The sequence below is a fragment of the Podarcis filfolensis genome, assembly GCF_964270895.1.
Source record: "Podarcis filfolensis genome assembly, chromosome: 10".
In the NCBI taxonomy this organism is placed as follows: Eukaryota; Metazoa; Chordata; class Lepidosauria; order Squamata; family Lacertidae; genus Podarcis; species Podarcis filfolensis.
The window spans coordinates 46,023,595-46,041,711 of NC_139612.1; the positions used below are offsets into that span (position 1 = coordinate 46,023,595).

At 44.4% G+C, this 18,117-nt stretch overlaps 1 protein-coding gene across 1 annotated transcript; it reads left to right on the forward strand.

The window, feature by feature from the left end:
- The first annotated feature begins 1,957 nt into the window (after nucleotides 1-1,957).
- Nucleotides 1,958-9,404, forward strand: RPL3 (ribosomal protein L3). The gene is made up of 10 exons (XM_083573899.1): nucleotides 1,958-2,059; nucleotides 3,110-3,302; nucleotides 3,809-3,977; nucleotides 4,824-4,959; nucleotides 5,721-5,907; nucleotides 6,308-6,468; nucleotides 7,412-7,513; nucleotides 7,881-7,976; nucleotides 8,581-8,700; nucleotides 9,306-9,404. The coding sequence occupies exons 1-10, from the start codon at nucleotides 2,057-2,059 to the stop codon at nucleotides 9,348-9,350; spliced, it is 1,212 nt and encodes a 403-aa protein (XP_083430025.1). The 5' UTR covers nucleotides 1,958-2,056; the 3' UTR covers nucleotides 9,351-9,404.
- Nucleotides 9,405-18,117: the final 8,713 nt, after the last annotated feature.

The window sequence follows — 18,117 nt, forward strand, 5'->3', positions numbered from 1 at the left end:
GATGTTGGTCTGGAATCTCACGTGCAGAGGAATATTGGTGCCATCTAAACCATACTTGCCTGGCCCACTGGTTATGTGTTCAGTGGCCACAACAAACTTTAGTGCAGCAAAAGTCTGTGGTATGTCCTTTAAGATGGAAAATGAAGGGCCCCTGAAACGTGAGCACAAAGACATGCAGGGATGTGGGAGTGTACTGGTGATGTCATCTAAGATCTTCGCTTTGCAGGCTGAACTCAGTGTGGGTCTGACCAAGTTAAAAAGCAGGGTCAGTGCACATTTTGTTATTTTTGCTGTCAGCTGTGAAACTTCCTGAACTCCATCAAGCAATCCCAGGAAGAGCGAGAAAATAATTTGCTTCATGACTGGTCGCAACACTGTCTGATAGGTTTCATAGTTTTCTTGGAGGAAGGGGCTTATGGAGTGGTGCAGCCTTGTAGATGAAATAGCTGGTAGACTTCTTTGTTTCAGGAACCCTAGCAACTCCAGAGCCCATTTGGCAGCACACCATTGCAAGACACCAGCCAAATAAAAACACAAGTACCTTGCAGCTGCCCGAGAATGCCATAGGATTTTAAGTGCTGGGACTAGCACTTCATTCCAGAGCTTCCTGATGAGAATTAAATGCATGGCACGTAACATCTTTAGGCTGCAGTGCCACAAGATGAAGATCCCAGTCACTTGCACAGTGACCCAACAGAAGACTAGCTTGACTATGGTGGCCAAGGGGCGCAATAGCGGCATGTAGACTTTCACCAATAGGTAATGCATAAAGAAGTAGAGTAGCATGAGTTGGGTTTGGGGCAGCAGCCTCAAAGTCAGCTGTGCCATGTACATCACAGTTCGTTTCCCAATTGGCTGGTAAATGGCAAGCCTCTTCTCACCTGCCATTTTGTTAATGTTGACCCCTTAGAGGCAAGGCCATGCTCATCCCAGCACAAATGTCTTGCCTTGCCTTGCTTTCTGACTTGAGCCATCTGTTTTTGGACTCCCCTTATGTAACTGGGTGATGATGACACCACAGTAGATTGCATCAGAAAGAGGGCTAAGTGTGGTTATGCTGGGGTGGGATTGCTACCTTGAACTCCAGCCTTTCCAAACCATGAGCTTTTAAAAAAAACCCTAATGGGCAGGATTCAGACTCCCCACTCCCAGACTACAACCCCATAGTGGGGGAAAGTTCACAGATAAGAAGCTGGAGTCTGCTTGGGTGTTGGGTGTGGGGTATGCTGGAAAGAGATGGGCCATATTCAGTAAGATTTCTGTGGGTCAGTAAAAGCACAGAGCTGCCTGAGCATCAGTGACAGCAGTGCAGGGAAGCAGAAGGGATTTTCTGTAAGGAATACTGTAATTTTCTTCCTCAGTCTCCTCCTTCCTCTTTATTATACTTAATAAAATGTGTATATCACATGACTGTAAACAAAACAAACAAACAAAACCACAAAGCAGTTCTGAGAAAAACCTCTTCTGACTTGGAAAGGGGCTGCTGAAGAGATCTATGGAACCCAAAAGCTTGCATTTTCAGCCATTACCAAACTTTAACAGACGCCTCCAAACTAATACCATCTTCTCTGCTTTGTACACCCTAGTGCTGTTGGGGGGGGGGGGATTATAGGTTTATGCTGGACTCCCGCGTCGTTGATAATCCTGTCCTTTGATAGATAAATTTAAGCCCCAATTTCCCGGCCTCCAGTATTATGACTAGATAGAGACACTCCTCTCCGATCCCCCATTGAAAGGATGGAATTTGCTTCCTCGTACGCATGCACGAGTTTAATGAGGGACCTCCCGACAAGCAGTCCTTCACGCGAAATGGCATCTTCGGAGGAATGCAAAACCCTCCCGGTATCCGTAGCCTTTACTTTTTTTAAAAAAAGTTATCGTTTCCTTCTGTCTCCTCGCGATATTTCGCATAGAGGATTACAGTGCACATGGGACCGATTTGGAAACGCATGCGCACGCGTATAGGCTGGACGCGTCTGCGCACGCCTAGGAAGCGAAGGGATAAATAGCGCACGCGCGCCTTTCCACTTCCCTTCTACATCAGCTCGGAGACAAAATGGTAGGTGGTAGTTGGGCTTTGCGGGAAACATGCAATCCGCTGCCATCGGGTCAGTGGTCTTTCCGGCCTTGCTAAATCCCGGTCTATTTCGCTTTAGGGTCTTTGTTGAAGGCACACCGAGAGTTATTTGGGTGCTACATACGCCTCGTTAACTGGGTCCTGGGCCTATTCTCATTACCGATGACTGCTGAGTTGGCCTAATGCGAGGCTGCCTGCCGTCATCTTTTACCTCATCTAAGGAAAGGGTGTCTTGAAATTGCCGAAACTTGTTATAGATACTTAGGCAGCAATTCCATACTTAAGCGGAAGGCCCCATTGGGACTTACTTCTGAGGAGACGTGCATAAGATTCGTATTGTTACTCCGGAGTGCATTGGTAGCGTCGCCCTTGCTAAAACGCCTTGAACGTCTTAATTACAGATAATTTTATAAGGTCATTGCATGTGGTTGACTAGAACAGCTCCACCAAGGAGCGTGGTGGGCCATGGCTCTTAATGCAGGAATGGGAGGGCGTGTGGCTGTCCGGATGTTCCTGGCTCCAGCTGCTTCTATCCCTGATCTTTGGCTGGGGCTGAGGGACGATGGTTTCTTTTTATACTATAGTCTTTGATCTTATATGAGGGGCAAGTTGTACTGTTCTTAGTAAATGCTTTATGCTCTTGTCTTAAAGACAAAAAGTCTCCCATTACCTCAGGTTATGGTTGAAGAGTTAACTATAAAAGGGCCATTCTGGCTGTATTTTTATAAAAATCTCTCATAGGGTGGGTTGGTTATTTAATGCAACATTGTGAGTCTTGTGTACCTGTGTTTGAGATGCAGTATTGCCAACCTTGCAAGGAAAACAAGCTAGGCATGTTGCTTGGCATGCACTGCATTACTGTACACAACAGAAGCACACTTTAGTGTTGCTCCCAAGGGATTTATTATGGGCAAGGGAAGTTTCTCTCCCAGGGTGTTTAGAGCATTTCCTTGCTTTCCTAAGAACCCTGAGGTTGTTGAGGACTTGCAAAGCTGTCTCCTACTAAGCAAAATGTCTTTGCCTCCCTTCTAGTCCCACCGCAAGTTTTCAGCTCCCAGGCATGGGTCTTTGGGCTTTCTGCCTCGCAAGCGTAGCCGTCGGCACAGAGGCAAGGTGAAGAGCTTTCCTAAAGATGACCCCAGCAAGCCCATCCACCTCACTGCATTTCTTGGATACAAAGCTGGCATGACCCACATTGTCCGTGAAGTTGACAGACCTGGCTCCAGTACGTATTCTCTTGGGAGGGAAGTGAAATTGATACACGGCATTGATATACTTTAGGACACTTCACATAGTAATTTTCAATACTTCGACAATGTGACATTATTAGCTTTGTTATTTTAGATGAAGGTGTGATGCTAGCAGCTTGCCTGAGTTTACTTGCTTCATAGCCAAGATGGAGTATGTATGAGCCGGGACTTGCTGTTCTACACTACCAGTCCATGTGCTCTATCATTCCTAGTGGGCAGCAGAAAGAAGTGTATTGTTCTGATCACCAGGGTTGTTTATTTGTGTTTCAAAAGACCAGGCATAAGAACTGTTGCTGCACCTATTCCTCACCTTATGCACTCCTTTAGCTTTTCAGGACAGCACACATGCCCCATGTTAGGCTTTAACCTGACAACAGAAGGGTTAGGTTGCTTTTGGATGGTGTTTTAATTTCCCTCAGTTATAGAAACTAGGCTCATTAGTATATTTTAGTTCTCATCTGTTCTGTTATCTGTTTCATAGAGGTCAACAAGAAAGAAGTTGTTGAGGCAGTTACTGTGGTGGAAACCCCTCCCATGGTTATTGTGGGGATTGTGGGCTACGTTGAAACTCCCCGTGGCCTTCGCACCTTCAAGACCATCTTTGCCGAGCATATCAGCGATGAGTGCAAGCGTCGGTTCTACAAGAACTGGTAATTATGGCTGAGATTCTTAAGTTCCATGAGTTAGGAAGATGCAGGAATAGTTAGCCCCAATTATATTGCTCTCTTGTAGAACTCTCTAGAACTGAGTTGACAGCAACTCAGTTTATATTGCAGTAAGGGGGTAAGGTTTTATGATACCCTCTTGGGTATGTGAACACTACAGATGATGATTTCTCGACGGGCGGACATTAAAAAATCACCTCTGGTGCTTGTTGCTGATTGTCGAGCACTGACTGTAGTTTGCTATCTTAGGAGAGTGTAGTAGGACTTCTTTACTGGTGGCCACAAATTTCTAGTTGAGTTGCCTCCTGGTATAGTCTTAACCTGGATCTTGGGAAGGACTTCTCCCCCTTATAGTGTGGCACATTCATGTTAATCACTCAGGTCAGGGTACTATAACCAGTAACGTTCCTGAATATCTGAACTTGAGGTATGCAAATGTAAAAGTTGCCCTTTAAGATTTGTGGGTTGTTTGTTAGGAAGTGGCATTATGGTGTTAAAAGGCAAGATTGGAAAGCTATAAATGAGTAAAGTGAAGTTAACACTATGAAGTAGAAATGGAGCTTCTAAGGCAGAATACATTTTCTTAATTACTGTTCTGTGCAGTGCATATTAATGTTCTTTGTATGGAATTATGGCAGCTCCGCTCAGCTCTGGCAGCCTTGCCTTTGCTTGATGAGCTCCAGGCTCCGCTTGCTGGTGGAAAAGGCTCCTTAGAAGCCAGCAATGAGCCAAAACTGATTCCTATGGCAGCTTCTTCCACTCAACCACCTCTCTGGGTGGGCTGATGAAGGGCTCTGCCAATCCCCATCTCTGCTCTGCTCCTCCTTGAAGGCATAAGTCCAAGAAGAAGGCCTTTACCAAGTACTGCAAGAAGTGGCAGGATGAAGAAGGCAAGAAACAACTGGAGAAGGACTTCAACAGCATGAAGAAGTACTGCCAGGTTATCAGGGTCATAGCTCACACTCAGGTGAGCTCTTGCCTTGCCTATTTCCTGAAGCACATATGAATTCACAGATAGTTTAATGTCAATGGCCAAAGATCTGCTAATAGCAGATTAAACAGTTGGCTGGTAGTGCTTTTAAAGTCTTGTGAAGTAAATGGGGCCTCATTGCATCTGGTATTTGATGTAATATTTACCTAGTAGCTATTGTACCATGATGCACTTCCTATCTTTCAACCCTTTGACTTAGCCCTTTTTAAATACAGCTTTGTGACTGTAAAATTGGACGATGCTTTATAAGCCTTTAAGAATCCTTTTAATGGAATATTGAAAACCAGAAGGTGGCAAGTACTGGAAGGATACAGGATTTTGTCAGTTCAGTCAACCTTGCTGCCCCACAATATAGTTTATTTCTTCAAAGGTTTTATAATTTGGCTATTTCACAGTAATTTATCTAAAGGCTCTTGTTTAACTTGTGACGGGTCTTGATTCTAATATATGCAATGAGCTGTTAATGAATGCATCAGAAAAGAAATGTGGGGTTCTTTGATATAGCCTTTAAAAATGCATTGCATTGATTGGCTCAGAAGGCCCTCAAGGAGAATGATGGTATTGGATGAAATTTAAGTCATCGGTTAATGTTGCAAACATAACTTTTTGTAAAAGCATTAAATTACCCTTCACTTTGGATTGATTGAACTAGAAATAATAATTGATACTGAAAAAATGCAAACATGATTAGGCATTTTGCCACAACCAATGCATTAACTCTTTATTTGGTATCTCAGATGCGAATGCTTCCGCTTCGGCAAAAGAAGTCTCACTTGATGGAAATCCAGGTGAATGGTGGCACTGTAGCTGAGAAAGTGGATTGGGCTCGAGTGAAGCTGGAGCAGCAAGTGCCCGTGTCGACTGTCTTTGGCCAGGATGAAATGATTGATGTCATTGGCGTCACAAAGGGCAAGGGGTACAAAGGTAATTTATGTCCCAGTCAATAATATGTCAAAGATTAAACTACTAAGAGTGTCCTTAACATCCTATGTAGTTTATTTGGCTTTGGTGTAAAAAGGGTTGGCAAAATATTCTTGGTTTGCAAGAGGCTGTTCAGTGATGAGATCATGGAATATGCACTGGGCGCAGTGCCCGATACCCATGAGGAGTCATTCCATGCTGCCTTCCTTCTGAGACCAGCTTTGCAAGAAATGGGAGAGGGTTTGTACACTTAAGGGTGGTCATTTGTAAGATCCCTTTATTTTAGTATAGTAATTTCATGTGTCTGGAAGACATTTCAGTGATTTCCCACAGTGTTGAGGCTTCAGTCAATTAGATGTTGCAGCTAAGTAGTTCTAACAAGCTCCATGTCTCTTCTTCTTAGGTGTTACCAGCCGGTGGCACACCAAAAAACTGCCCCGTAAGACTCACAGGGGTCTGCGTAAAGTGGCTTGTATTGGTGCCTGGCATCCTGCTCGTGTGGCCTTCTCTGTGGCTCGAGCTGGTCAGAAGGGGTACCATCACCGCACAGAAATCAATAAGAAGGTATGGATGTGCTTTGCATAATAATAATAATAATAATAATAATAATAATAATAATAATAGATTCCCGCTGAAGCTTGAACGTGTTCTGTGTTCATAAAATGTTACTGCAGAACGGCAGGTGGGTAGAAAGAGATTGTGGTGTTATTAGAGGTTGGTTTACTTAGCTGGATTTGAGCCCATGACTGAAGAAGTTCTGTGCCAAGCTCTTCTACAACAGTGTCCGCTTCACTTACCACTTGCCCTACAGCACTGCAGGTTGTATAAGAATGCAGCATTTCAGTAAAGAGCAACCCGTTCTGCTAAAATTATATATGGAAATCTTGACCAGGTTAAGCAGTTGGGACAATATAGTTCCATACCAGTAATGTCACTTGCTGGCCAATCTCTACCTCCCCCTGAACTGTAAATATGTGAGTGCATTCTTAAAATGGCTATGAGTCATTGCATGTTCTAAAGATAGTCACTGCAGTTGATTACAAGCATTGTAATGGTACTACTTGCTTATAAATATAACTTTCCAAAGTGAAACATTCCAAAGCTTAACGTGTAGGAGATACCAGTGTACCAGCTAACACAAAGATTGCAACTTCCTTGGGAATTAAAGGTTTTTTAAAGAGGTAGGTCCTGATTGGTGGGCCACAAATCTTTGTGTGGCTTTTGAGCCAGGATTTTTTTCGTGGTCACCACCAATCACTCTTGACATGCTTGAGTGACGAGGTCTTTTTACATTTGTTTAGGGTTAATTAAGGCAAGAAACATTGGAAACCTACAGCTGCTCAGAATCTTGCCTTCTCAAAACCTATAATGGGAAATTAGACCTCTATAGTAGGGATCTGTGAGTTGCCAGGTGTCACCAGATTCATAAACCCTGGTGTTGATTTTTTGGGTTTCATTGTTGAAAAGTATTCATTTCTTCCTTCCCCTTTTTTTGTTTTTCACATAGATCTACAAGATTGGCCAAGGATACCAAATCAAGGATGGCAAGCTGATCAAAAACAATGCTTCAACAGAGTATGATCAGTCTGACAAGAGCATTAACCCTCTGGTGAGTGGCTTTCAAATTTAAATGTGGGGATCTGGGTAGAACATCATTGGGTGGAAGCCTGTGTGTCCCTCAAAGATTTGCCACTACTGCATTTTGGGGGCATAGAGTAACCTTCAGTGCTCTTAGTTTTAAGTTGTCCTCTTAACAGTTCCTAAAGGTGCCATTCACTTCAACATAAACCATCTCCCCCACCTTTTACCTCTTCAGTGATTGTCTGCCATGAGTTCTGCCTTCTGCTGTGGCTGGACATTAAAATCTCTGGCCTCTGAATCCCATTGGGGGTGAGGGGAAATTGCAGAATTCAGAATATTGGTGGTATGTAGTACTAAATAATTGCCATACACATTTATTTGCTCTTCTCACACAGGGCGGATTTGTCCATTATGGTGAAGTGACCAATGATTTTATCATGTTGAAAGGCTGTGTTGTTGGGACCAAGAAGAGAGTTCTCACTCTGCGCAAGGTGAGCAGTGGAAGGGTGGTGACTGATCTCTTTGAAGTTCCTTTGCTAGATGAGGTGATATAGCTGTCTGTTTGAATATTGTAAGCTCTCCAATAATGTCAGGGTGCTAGAAGGCTAGCATTTTCTGTACCAGATTGTGACACTAAAAACAGCAAGTGGAGGCATGCACACTGCTTCCAATAGATCAGCTTCTCCAAGAAGTGTGAGAGGGCTTTTATTGCTCATTGGCCTCTTCACATTCTTAGGACAGTATACAGCAACCAGGCTTTCCAGCAGGGACAATCCGCATGTTGTTGGCTGCTGACTTCTGTTTATATAGTTAGGCCATAATCATGTATTGGCAAATCAGGCCTAAATTCTTCTTAAATGGCACATTATGCACTGTGGTTGAATGCAGGCCTGAGATCTAAAGTTAATATTGTTCTTCAAGCCACATGCCAGGGGGGTGGGGGGCGTTAGAATTTGCAGTACAGTGTAGTAGTGAAGCTTGAAGAGCTGTAGAAAAATGTTTCTGAATTACCGGCTTTCCATCACTTAACCTTTTCCATTTGAGATTTTGCAGTTGCCTGCCAGTCAGCCTTACTCTATGTCCTTTTCCCCCTAGTCCTTGCTTGTGCAGACCAAGCGTCGGGCCCTGGAGAAGATTGACTTGAAATTTATTGACACCACTTCCAAATTTGGTCATGGCCGCTTCCAGACAGCTGAGGAGAAGAAGGTTTTCATGGTAAGAGCACTTCCTCTCTAGTGTCCAGTATATAAGCCACTTGCTGCATTTGCTCTTAGGAAAATGTGATGTTTTGAATCTTTTAATGCCTATGTAATTGAACAGTGGGCAGCACCAAAATTTGTTCTAAGGTGTGTGAAAAGACTTATTAATGGTTCAGGATTAGGGTCAGCTCTTGCATGTGTAAATGGATTAAATGGTATTGGCATAGTCTCAATTAAGCCCTAGTACATTCAAATTCAATTGGGGGACCTTTGTGTGCATTTACCTACTCCAAATTTGCAGTTAAGGCACAACAGTAGTTGCTCACATAAGAATCTTGCTGACCACACTTTGTCTAGCATTTTTGGGAATCTCCAGAACCAGCAAGCATTAAGTGGTTCCCTCAGGAATGTAACCAGTAGTCCACTAGTGAACTGCTATATGCTGTGGCCAGTTGGTGGCAGCAGACTTTTAACAATTGTGTTGTGTTCCATAGTCTATTGACTTCTGTCTCTTTTTTAAAAAAAAATCCACCTGTTAATTAATGTTAAATGGTTTGGGATGTGTCTTGAGATTATGGATCTCCTGTTGTTTAGACTGACACATTTCTATTTTCTTTGCAGGGACCACTCAAGAAAGATCGCATTGCCAAAGAAGAGACCGCTTAATTTCTGGAATGCTGTTCTGGCTTGTAGTCTTATAATAAAGCTACAAATATCAAATACACTGTCTGCTTCATGTTTTATGAATGATAGAAATGTAATTGGTCTTTAGGTGGGCTGTGATAATTTCTTGGATTTTAAAATGTTATATAGCATTGCTCTTCTGCAAGACAGGATGCTATGTGGCGGGTTCACCCTCATTTCAGTAGACTTGCTGATGTATGGGCAGCAAACTTTACACAGAATCAAGTGTAAAAGCATCTGCTCCTAGAAACAGTTGGTTTCAAATAATGAATTTAAATGAAAATTTAGTTTGGAATAAGGTAGGAACATAAGAAGCTACCTTTAGACCAAGTCAGACCTTTGTGTTAAGGCAGTATTGCCTGCATGGACAAGCAAGGTTTCACAAGGCTTTCTCCATTCTACCTGGAAATACCCTTGGTTGAACCTGGCACCTTTAATATGCAAACCCCACCCCCCACCCCTTTTCTCATACTACATTGTTCCGCTTTACAGCAACCACAAATCTTTCCTGTCAGGACTGGTACATTCCTTTAGTAATGCCACACACTAGGACTGCTCCAAAACGAGGCAAGGTAGGTTGTCCAGTACACTCTGTTCCAAGGTTGCTTGGAAGGAAATTTCGGTTGAACAGGTATACAACATAAAGGAATCTGGTTTAAACCAAAATGCTTTGTCTGCATGATGGTGCACTAATTTTGGGAACATCACTGCTGTGAAGTATTAGGTGACATTTTCCTTATGCAATGTTGGTGGCCCCACCTATATCATCTGACATGCAGTAGGGGGGGGGGTCTCCTTCACCAGCAAAGCAGCACCCAGCAGGATTGAATCTTCCCATTTCCAGGTGATGAGCGGAGAGTGCAATGCTACCAGCTGCATAGGGTTGCTTTGCCAGCACTTATTGACGGGATTCAGTACCCAACCTCCTTGGCCCTATGGATGATCCCCTGGATAAGACTGACCTGTATGCCCGATGTTCCCCACACCTGTGCTAAGCAACTCTAGCTCCTTAATACACAGGACTCTTGAAGGAGAACCTACCTGCATTTCTAACCCAGATGTACAGGGAGGGTCACAAACAGAAATAGCCTGGTTCATGTTTCTTTGCTGCTTTGTATACATAAAAGCCTTGCACCTGTACCATTCCTTGTTCCCTAGTCTGTGTTTCCAGAGTCTGCAGTTCACTTGAACCACAGGATTTGAGTGAGATTATAATTGAAGATGAGGCTTGGTGCAGGAGGTGTGAGATGATGGACCAGCTCAGATTCCAGTATATCTCAATTTCTCTCCAGGTTTGGTCTGCGCTGCCAATCTGAATAGCATCCAAGAGACATTTAGAATGTCTGACAAAACCTCTGGCTGCAGCCTTCAAAGAAAGCGAGGACAAAATGCTATCAAATTTAATAATACCACCAGTGGACTCTGCATTTTTAGGAAAGCATTACTATATTTATATTTATATTTATATCCCCCCCTTTCCTCCAAGCACCTCAAGGTGGCATCCTTGTTTCTCTTCATTCCCACTTTATCCTCACAACGCTGTGAGGAGGTAGCCAAGTATTAGTTCCTGTAATGCACAGCTTATGGGCATTCTCCCAGGAATGTGGGAATGTGTAAGAACATAAAGGATTCTCATTTGAGTCCTAAACTGGATCTCATTTGAATCAGGTTTGCTATAGACCAGTGTGGTCTGTGGACCACCAGTGGTCCTGAATATTCAGGTTGGGCATGGCAGAAAGTTTTAATTAAAAATGAACGACTTTAGCATCTAGTACAGCACATTACATTGGTGAAACAGCAGCAAGAAAAATCATTAAGGGGTATGTATGCCAATGCCCTCATCAATGCATCTCCTGTTTTCCACAGTGATCAAGCTTCAATATAAAATAGCTCAGGGAACTCAAATGTGACTGATTGCCTTGCATATAGGAAATGTCCTTGAAAATAGCCACTCAAGTGATAATTGAATGGACCAGTAGGTGGTGGTCTCTGCTCTTGCTGAACTGCCTGTGTTCTCTGCCAACCAGCTATTCAGTTTCTGCATCCCATGTTTAGGACACAGTCGCCACAGCAACAGGTAACAATCAAGTGAGGTCACAGACCAGGACTTTGCTGTGGGCAAGAGGTTTCGTTCTCAAGATCAGAGATTTGGGAACAAGGACAAAGAGCAAATAGTTGTGCACTTAAATACACCTTTGGTAACTTGGTTTCTCATGTGATTTATTTTGTTATGGATGCAGTAGTGCAGTTAGGTAACTTCAATGGTTTCCATTCTAGCTGGATGGTATGAGAACTTAGAAACAAAAAACTGGCCCCTGAGGTTTTTTTGCTTTTCCCCCCTTCTCCCAACCAATCCCTGTTGTGTTCTGCCTTTTAGATTGTAAGCCATTTTTGTAAGCTGCTCTCCTGACATGTGCGGAGGGAGCTAAGAGCTTAAGGGGTCAAAAGTGAGACTTTAGGATGGTGTGTTTAGAACCCCAGCACTTTTAATCTTTGAAAATAAGCACTGATTGGCTGTTACTTTGGCTCAGGGGTAAGGAGTATCTGGCCTGTGGCCCCAATGTGCGCTGGCACAGGGTCCTGATCTGGCCCACAAGGCTGTTTTCCTCACACCATGTCCATCTGCCTCACACCTCTGTGTGGCTGGGTAGGGCTTGACGTTCCAAAGCTTAATTAAGAAACAAAAACAGTTTTCCTCTGAGGAGAATGGTTCCCTCACATTATTTTTTAGAACCCCAAGAAGTATCCATTTTTGTCCCCACCCCAGCCTGTTTGTCAATTTTCATGGACTGCTCTGGAACTATAAATAGTATTGGGATTTTTGTTCACGGGCAACCAGGCACCTGCGGCTTTATTAGCTATATAAGACATAATCCCCACACGCGCAACTTTTCCCTCCACTACAAGTTTCTGACCTGAGAAGCTCTCCTTGCCATTTTCTATTTGGCTCATCCATGAAGGATCTCAGACACGGGTTCACCACTGAACCTGGTAACACTAGATCCAGGTGGCTATTTTGCAAATAGCCTCTCTCTCAAAAAAACCCCATAGTTTCCCAGCCTGCTTCAGGAATGAGATCTTGTGGGCCGGTTCTGTCATTAGGTAGTGAGAGGCAGCCACCTCCAGGCAGTTGACTTGGGTGTCAGGAAGGGAAACCAAATTGCTCTTTATTCATTTATTTTGTGACAGCTGTCTTTTTACACAGAGCTGTCCAGAGACATTTTACTACCTATGGTGAATGACAAGTGAACCGCCCTGAAGCCTTCTGATGAAGGGCGGTATATAAATTTAAATAAAATAAGTGGCTGCCCACTCCCTGTTCCATTGTAGAGCAGCAGACTGAGTTGGCTGCTGAATTTTACTTCACTGCTGATGACAGGATAGTATCCTTTACCACACCTGAAACAGCAGTCAGATTAGAGGACCCAGGACAGGTGATGTGACAGCAGAGCAAGATGGCTGGGAGCTCATTAACAAAGGGGGGGCTGCTGCTGTCCCCCAACACCTGCTGCTTGAGGTGGTCACTTCACTTTGCCTAATGGTAGAACCGGCCCTGTTTATACCGCTTGTGGGATTTTCCGCCTCAGGTACCAAACTAACGTGGCTGGTCTTCAAGGCTAGGCACCTTGATTTGAGTCCTGTGTCTGTGGGCAGGATGGTTGAGTGCGATTCTTCACTCTGCCTCTGTTCCCAGTCTCCTCTCCCACTTTGGAGCTGCAGTGAAAAGCAGCTGCGACTTGCTAGTGAAGACGTTAACTGGTGTTCCAAGGCTGCCTCAGGCACACAAGGAGGTGGGGAGCTTTGGGTTTTGCGTTCTCTGTTCCCACAATTAGCTTCACAACTGGCCCATCTGACACTCTTGCATTGAAGCCGACCTCCAGCTTTGATCAGAACGACAGGTGGAGCACACTAAGTATGCTTAACATGGCAGAGGAGCTTATTAATGCGCCCAAGGGGGATGAAGCAAGGCTCATTCAACAGCTTGTGGCTCTTTGCTGGTGCCTTGGCTCACTGCCCCCCCCCCCGCCAGACCCCCTGAACGATGTATTATTATTACCCCCACCCCACCCCATTCTGCGCTGTGCTGTTTTGATGCTGCACATCTAACTTGAAAGTGTGTATTTCATCCAATTTTTTTTTAAGTTTTAGTAACTTCGTTTGACATGCAATCAGGCAAGTTTAAAACTGCTGCCTCGCTGTCTCCTTAATTGTTATTTATTGCTCTATGACAGAAGCACCTTGAGGCCTCAACCAAGTTGATGTAAAAACTGTGTAATATTGAGATATTCCTTACCCTGAACAGTAAACTGACAAGCTGGAGTTACGATCCTCCTTTTATATGGCAAAGTGCTTGAATAATTTTGCTCGAGGCTGTGTGTGTGTGTGTGTGTGTGTGTGTGTGTGTGTGTGTAGTTTCAAACTATGTAGCTCTTTGTGGGCAAGCTAGGAAATGCAGTGCCTATCCTCCGTAGTCCTAACCTGGTTGCCAAGACACAGGGCATGTCTATATTATGTTTGCCCAACCGGCACCTTTCATTTAAAGCTAACTCGAACTCAGGGCACAAGGGAGAAACGTGCTAAGAGGAAGGCACGCTTGGCAAATCCACACCATGATCAACTTCTGCCCGGAAACCAATGTCCCCACTGTGGAAGGACGTGTGGTTCCAGAATTGGCCTCCACAGTCACTTACGGACTGTGTTTATGGAAGACAATCTTACTCGGCTACAAGTGATCACCAAAGAAGAAGAAGAAGAAAATAGTTATGGTTACCCCAGAGAATCACCAAAGAATCCTGGGAACTGTAGTTTGTTAAGGGTCCTCAGAGTATTTAGGATACCTTTATTCCCCTCACAGAGGTACAATTCTCAGAGTAGAATAACCATCAATCCTTCGTCCCATAGCATTCTGGGGATTGTAGTTTTGTGCAGGGAATCTCATCACCCTTTACAAACTGCAGTTCCCAGGATTCTTTGGGGACTGTCATGACTCTTAAAGTGGTATAGCTGCTTTAAATGTATGCCTCCTTCCTTCCCTGAGTTCTTTGCCATTTCTCTGCCTCCCCATTTTAAAAAGCCACCCTTAGGCTTCTTTCCAGACACTGTGGGTGGGGAAGGAAGTGTCAAGATGTGTTGCGGGGGACACGGAGTCTCTGGGGAAATGTCTGCTCCTTTGTGGGTGCAGGATGATGCCTCCTCATTGTTTTTGAAATGACACACACACACACACAAATATTGTTTGTAAGAAAATGGAGCTCCTACTAGAATCATTTCATGGTAAGAGCAGCCAATTCTGCATTGAATAGTCTTATCTTTTCTGTACGTGAGTAGGATGTGAAGATGTCTGATGCATTTGGAACTGTTTCTATCCAAACCCAGCATCCACAAAGGGGATTTAATCTGGATTAACAATTGCCATTTGTATTCACCATAATTCAGAATATTTTCCTATATGTAGCAAGGAGTGCTTTAATAGAGGTTAGGCTACCAGCAGTTCCCAACCTGTAGGGCCCCAGATGTTGTTGGACTACAACTCCCATCATCCCTGAGCTCTGGCCTTGCTAGCTAGGGGTGATGGGAGTTGTAGTTCAACAACATCTGGGGACCCACAGGTTGAGAAAGGCTGGCTAGACTATGTTTTATTTTATTTATTGCATGTATATCCCACCATTTTCTCCATGAAACAAAGGTGGTGTATATGGGTTTTCCCTTCCTCATATGATCCCCACAACAACCCTGTGAGCCTAGCTGTCAACATTTCCCTTTTTAAAGGGAAATTCCCTTATTCCAAATAGGATTCTTCGCAAGAAAAGGGAAAAGTTGGCAGCTATGCCTGTGAGGCAGGTTAGACTGAGAGGTGGTGACCGGCCCACAATCACCCTGTGAGCTGCATGACTGAATGGGGAGTTGGCATAGCTGGATCCCTAGTACCCTTTTGACCGAAACTATGTACTTCCCCTGTGAACATAATAAATGCAATACTGTACTTTTTGAGTCATTGCCATGCAAAGGAGAACAGAGATAAAACAGTATTGCCACCTCCCTGGTCGTCTTCGTCAGGCTTGGTCTGAATCTAATTACCAAATGGCACCCTGGATAAAGCTCTTTTTTCCTTTTAGTGTTTTGAAGTTAGGAGAAATTCCACAGATGCAAAATCTCATGTCATCCTGCTCTGATGGTGGGAGAAGCTACACCTGCCAAACCAGCTCCATTCCACCACAAAGCCATTTAAAGGCACTGATCTCCAGGCTAGTGCATGGCAATAGATAGGAACTGCTTGCTTGGAATAAGAGAGCCGTAAACCTGTTGGAATTCATAGACCTAACTTGATCACCAAAAAATTGATGCTTTTGAATTATGGTGCTGGAGGAGACTCTTGAGAGTCCCATGGACTGCAAGAAGATCAAACCTCTCCATTCTGAAGGAAATCAGCCCCGAGTGCTCACTGGAAGGATAGATCCTGAAGTTGAGGATCCAATACTTTGGCCACCTCATGAGAAGAGAAGAGTCCCTGGAAAAGACCCTGATGTTGGGAAACATGGAGGGCACAAGGAGAAGGGGACGACAGAGGATGAGATGGTTGGACAGTGTTCTTGAAGCTACCAGCATGAGTTTGACCAAACAGCGGGAGGCAGTGGAAGACAGGAGTGCCTGGCGTGCTCTGGTCCATGGGGTCACAAAGAGTCGGACACGACTAAACGACTAAACAACAACAACAACAACTTAGTGATGCTCATTAATTTCAATGGGTCTACTCTGACTAGGACATAGCTGCATACTACCCAGAGTGTCATCTGCTTTTTTTGGTGACTTCTGCTGATTCCCTCCCCCCTTCCTTGCTGTAGTAACATTAACTGATGCATATGCGATCAGCCGCATCCATAGCAACAAGCAGCCACCATGACAGCAGTCAGCTCTGTCAAGGCCAGCAGCTAAGCTGTGATCCTTCTTCTCTCTCTACTGAAATGAAGCGTGTGTGTGTGTGTGTGTGTGTGTATCTAAACCGAATTCTTCCATTGCTACCTTTTTGCAAAGGACAAGATGGCCTAGTGCACTGTTTTTCAGCCTTGATTCCTTGCCATCTTTGGACTCCAACTCCCATCATGTCCTGCCACTTTAGACATATATCCAGGATGATAGGCATTTTAGGTCAGCAACATCTGTGGACTCAAGGTTGAAGAACGATGGCCTACAGCTCTGTCCCAACTTAGGTGACTCTGAGGGAAAGGCCAGGGGGCTGCTGCTACTGAGCCCGGCTTCGGCTGGGGAGGGCGGGATACAAATAAAATTATTATTATTATTATTATTATTATTATTATTATTATTATTATTATCTCCCTGCCAGTCCCCATCATCTGCTGCCAGCGGCGGAGCATTTCTTGCTGATGCCTGGGCTAGGCATGCGCATGCCGTGGGGGCAGGGTGCGCTGTGGGTGTGTGTGGAATGAGCCCAACCCACTGGAGCCCAGTAGGGCCATGCTATGCCCTCTAGGGCCCAGTCGCATAGTGGGAAGCCTGGCTGGTTGCAAATCAGGCTGTGGCGTGAGTGTGCCTTCACATCAGTCCAATCAGAAATGCTTTGAAGGCTGCACTCACGGCTCCCTGCAAGCTCAGCGCCACTTTGTGAGACTTGCAAAAGCGGCACAGGACTGGCAGGGCGAATGCCCTGTTGTGTCCTTCTCATGCTGCCCTTCAGGTGGAGGGTGGCATGAAAAGGATGCAGTAGCTTGCGACGTGGGCATCATGAGGAATGTGCCCCCCAAAAAAACTGCACCTGGGGCGATGGCTCCTCCTGCCCTGCTCACACTACGCCTCTGTCTGCTGCCTGCCTCACTCTGTCTAATGGTAGGACTGGCTCTGGAGCCCCAAATGCTCAAATACCTCCCCTTGAACTCAGAGGACAGTATCAACAGCTTTTCATTTCTGATTTCCTTGGAAATGTTTTCTGCTTCCTAGAAAAGGCTGCTCGTGTGATATTTATGCGGAAGTTGTTCTTGTTCCCCCTCTTTTAGGGGAGTCATGAGTTTCATTGCTGTCATTGACAAATTTCAGGGAGCACTAAATATAGCATCTCTCTCTCTCTTTTGTTGGTTGGACTTCCCCAAAAACGGTACCGTGATTTTGTTGCCTGCTGAAAAGGTTTCTTTCTGCCAAGAATTTGTAGAGAATTCATGTGATTGAGGCTGCAAGCACACCATGCATTTAAAGCACACACATCCACAACATGAAAGAATCCTGGGATCTGTAGTTTGTTAAGGGTACTGGGAGTTGTAGTTCTGTGAGGGGTAAACTAAGTACCCAGGATTCAGGCGAATGGAATGTGCTTTAATGTATGGTGTGTATACAGCTTCAGTGTTGGTAATTTGTCTTGTATCTGATGATTTTATAATCCTTGTGATAATTTAATGATTTTATTGTACACTGCCATGATGCTTTTCTTATGAGTTGGCAGTTTTCTTATGCGTTGGCTTTTTAAAGTTTTGAGAAGAGGAAGGAGTTGCCCCTGATTCTCGCCCAAAATGGGAATTTCCCAAACTTGGCGATTGCTGTCGTTTTCTTCTTGCTGGATTTTTTTTTGTAACATGGGTGGGTAATTCCTATTTTCCATTCCATTGAGGAAGGTTGCATGTGGGTGGCTGGAGACCACGAGGGAAAGCTGAAAATGGATGCCTTCCTCCTTCAAAGAGATAAAGATAGAAGACAAAATATAAACTCATCAGCAACAGCAGAATGCTCTTTTCCGAAGAATTCT

Coding starts and splice junctions, on each gene's coding strand:
- RPL3 (XM_083573899.1), top strand. Junction 5,908..6,307: donor AAAGGGCAAGGGGTACAAAG/GTAATTTATGTC, acceptor TCTTCTTCTTAG/GTGTTACCAGCCGGTGGCAC. Junction 8,701..9,305: donor AGGAGAAGAAGGTTTTCATG/GTAAGAGCACTT, acceptor TTTTCTTTGCAG/GGACCACTCAAGAAAGATCG.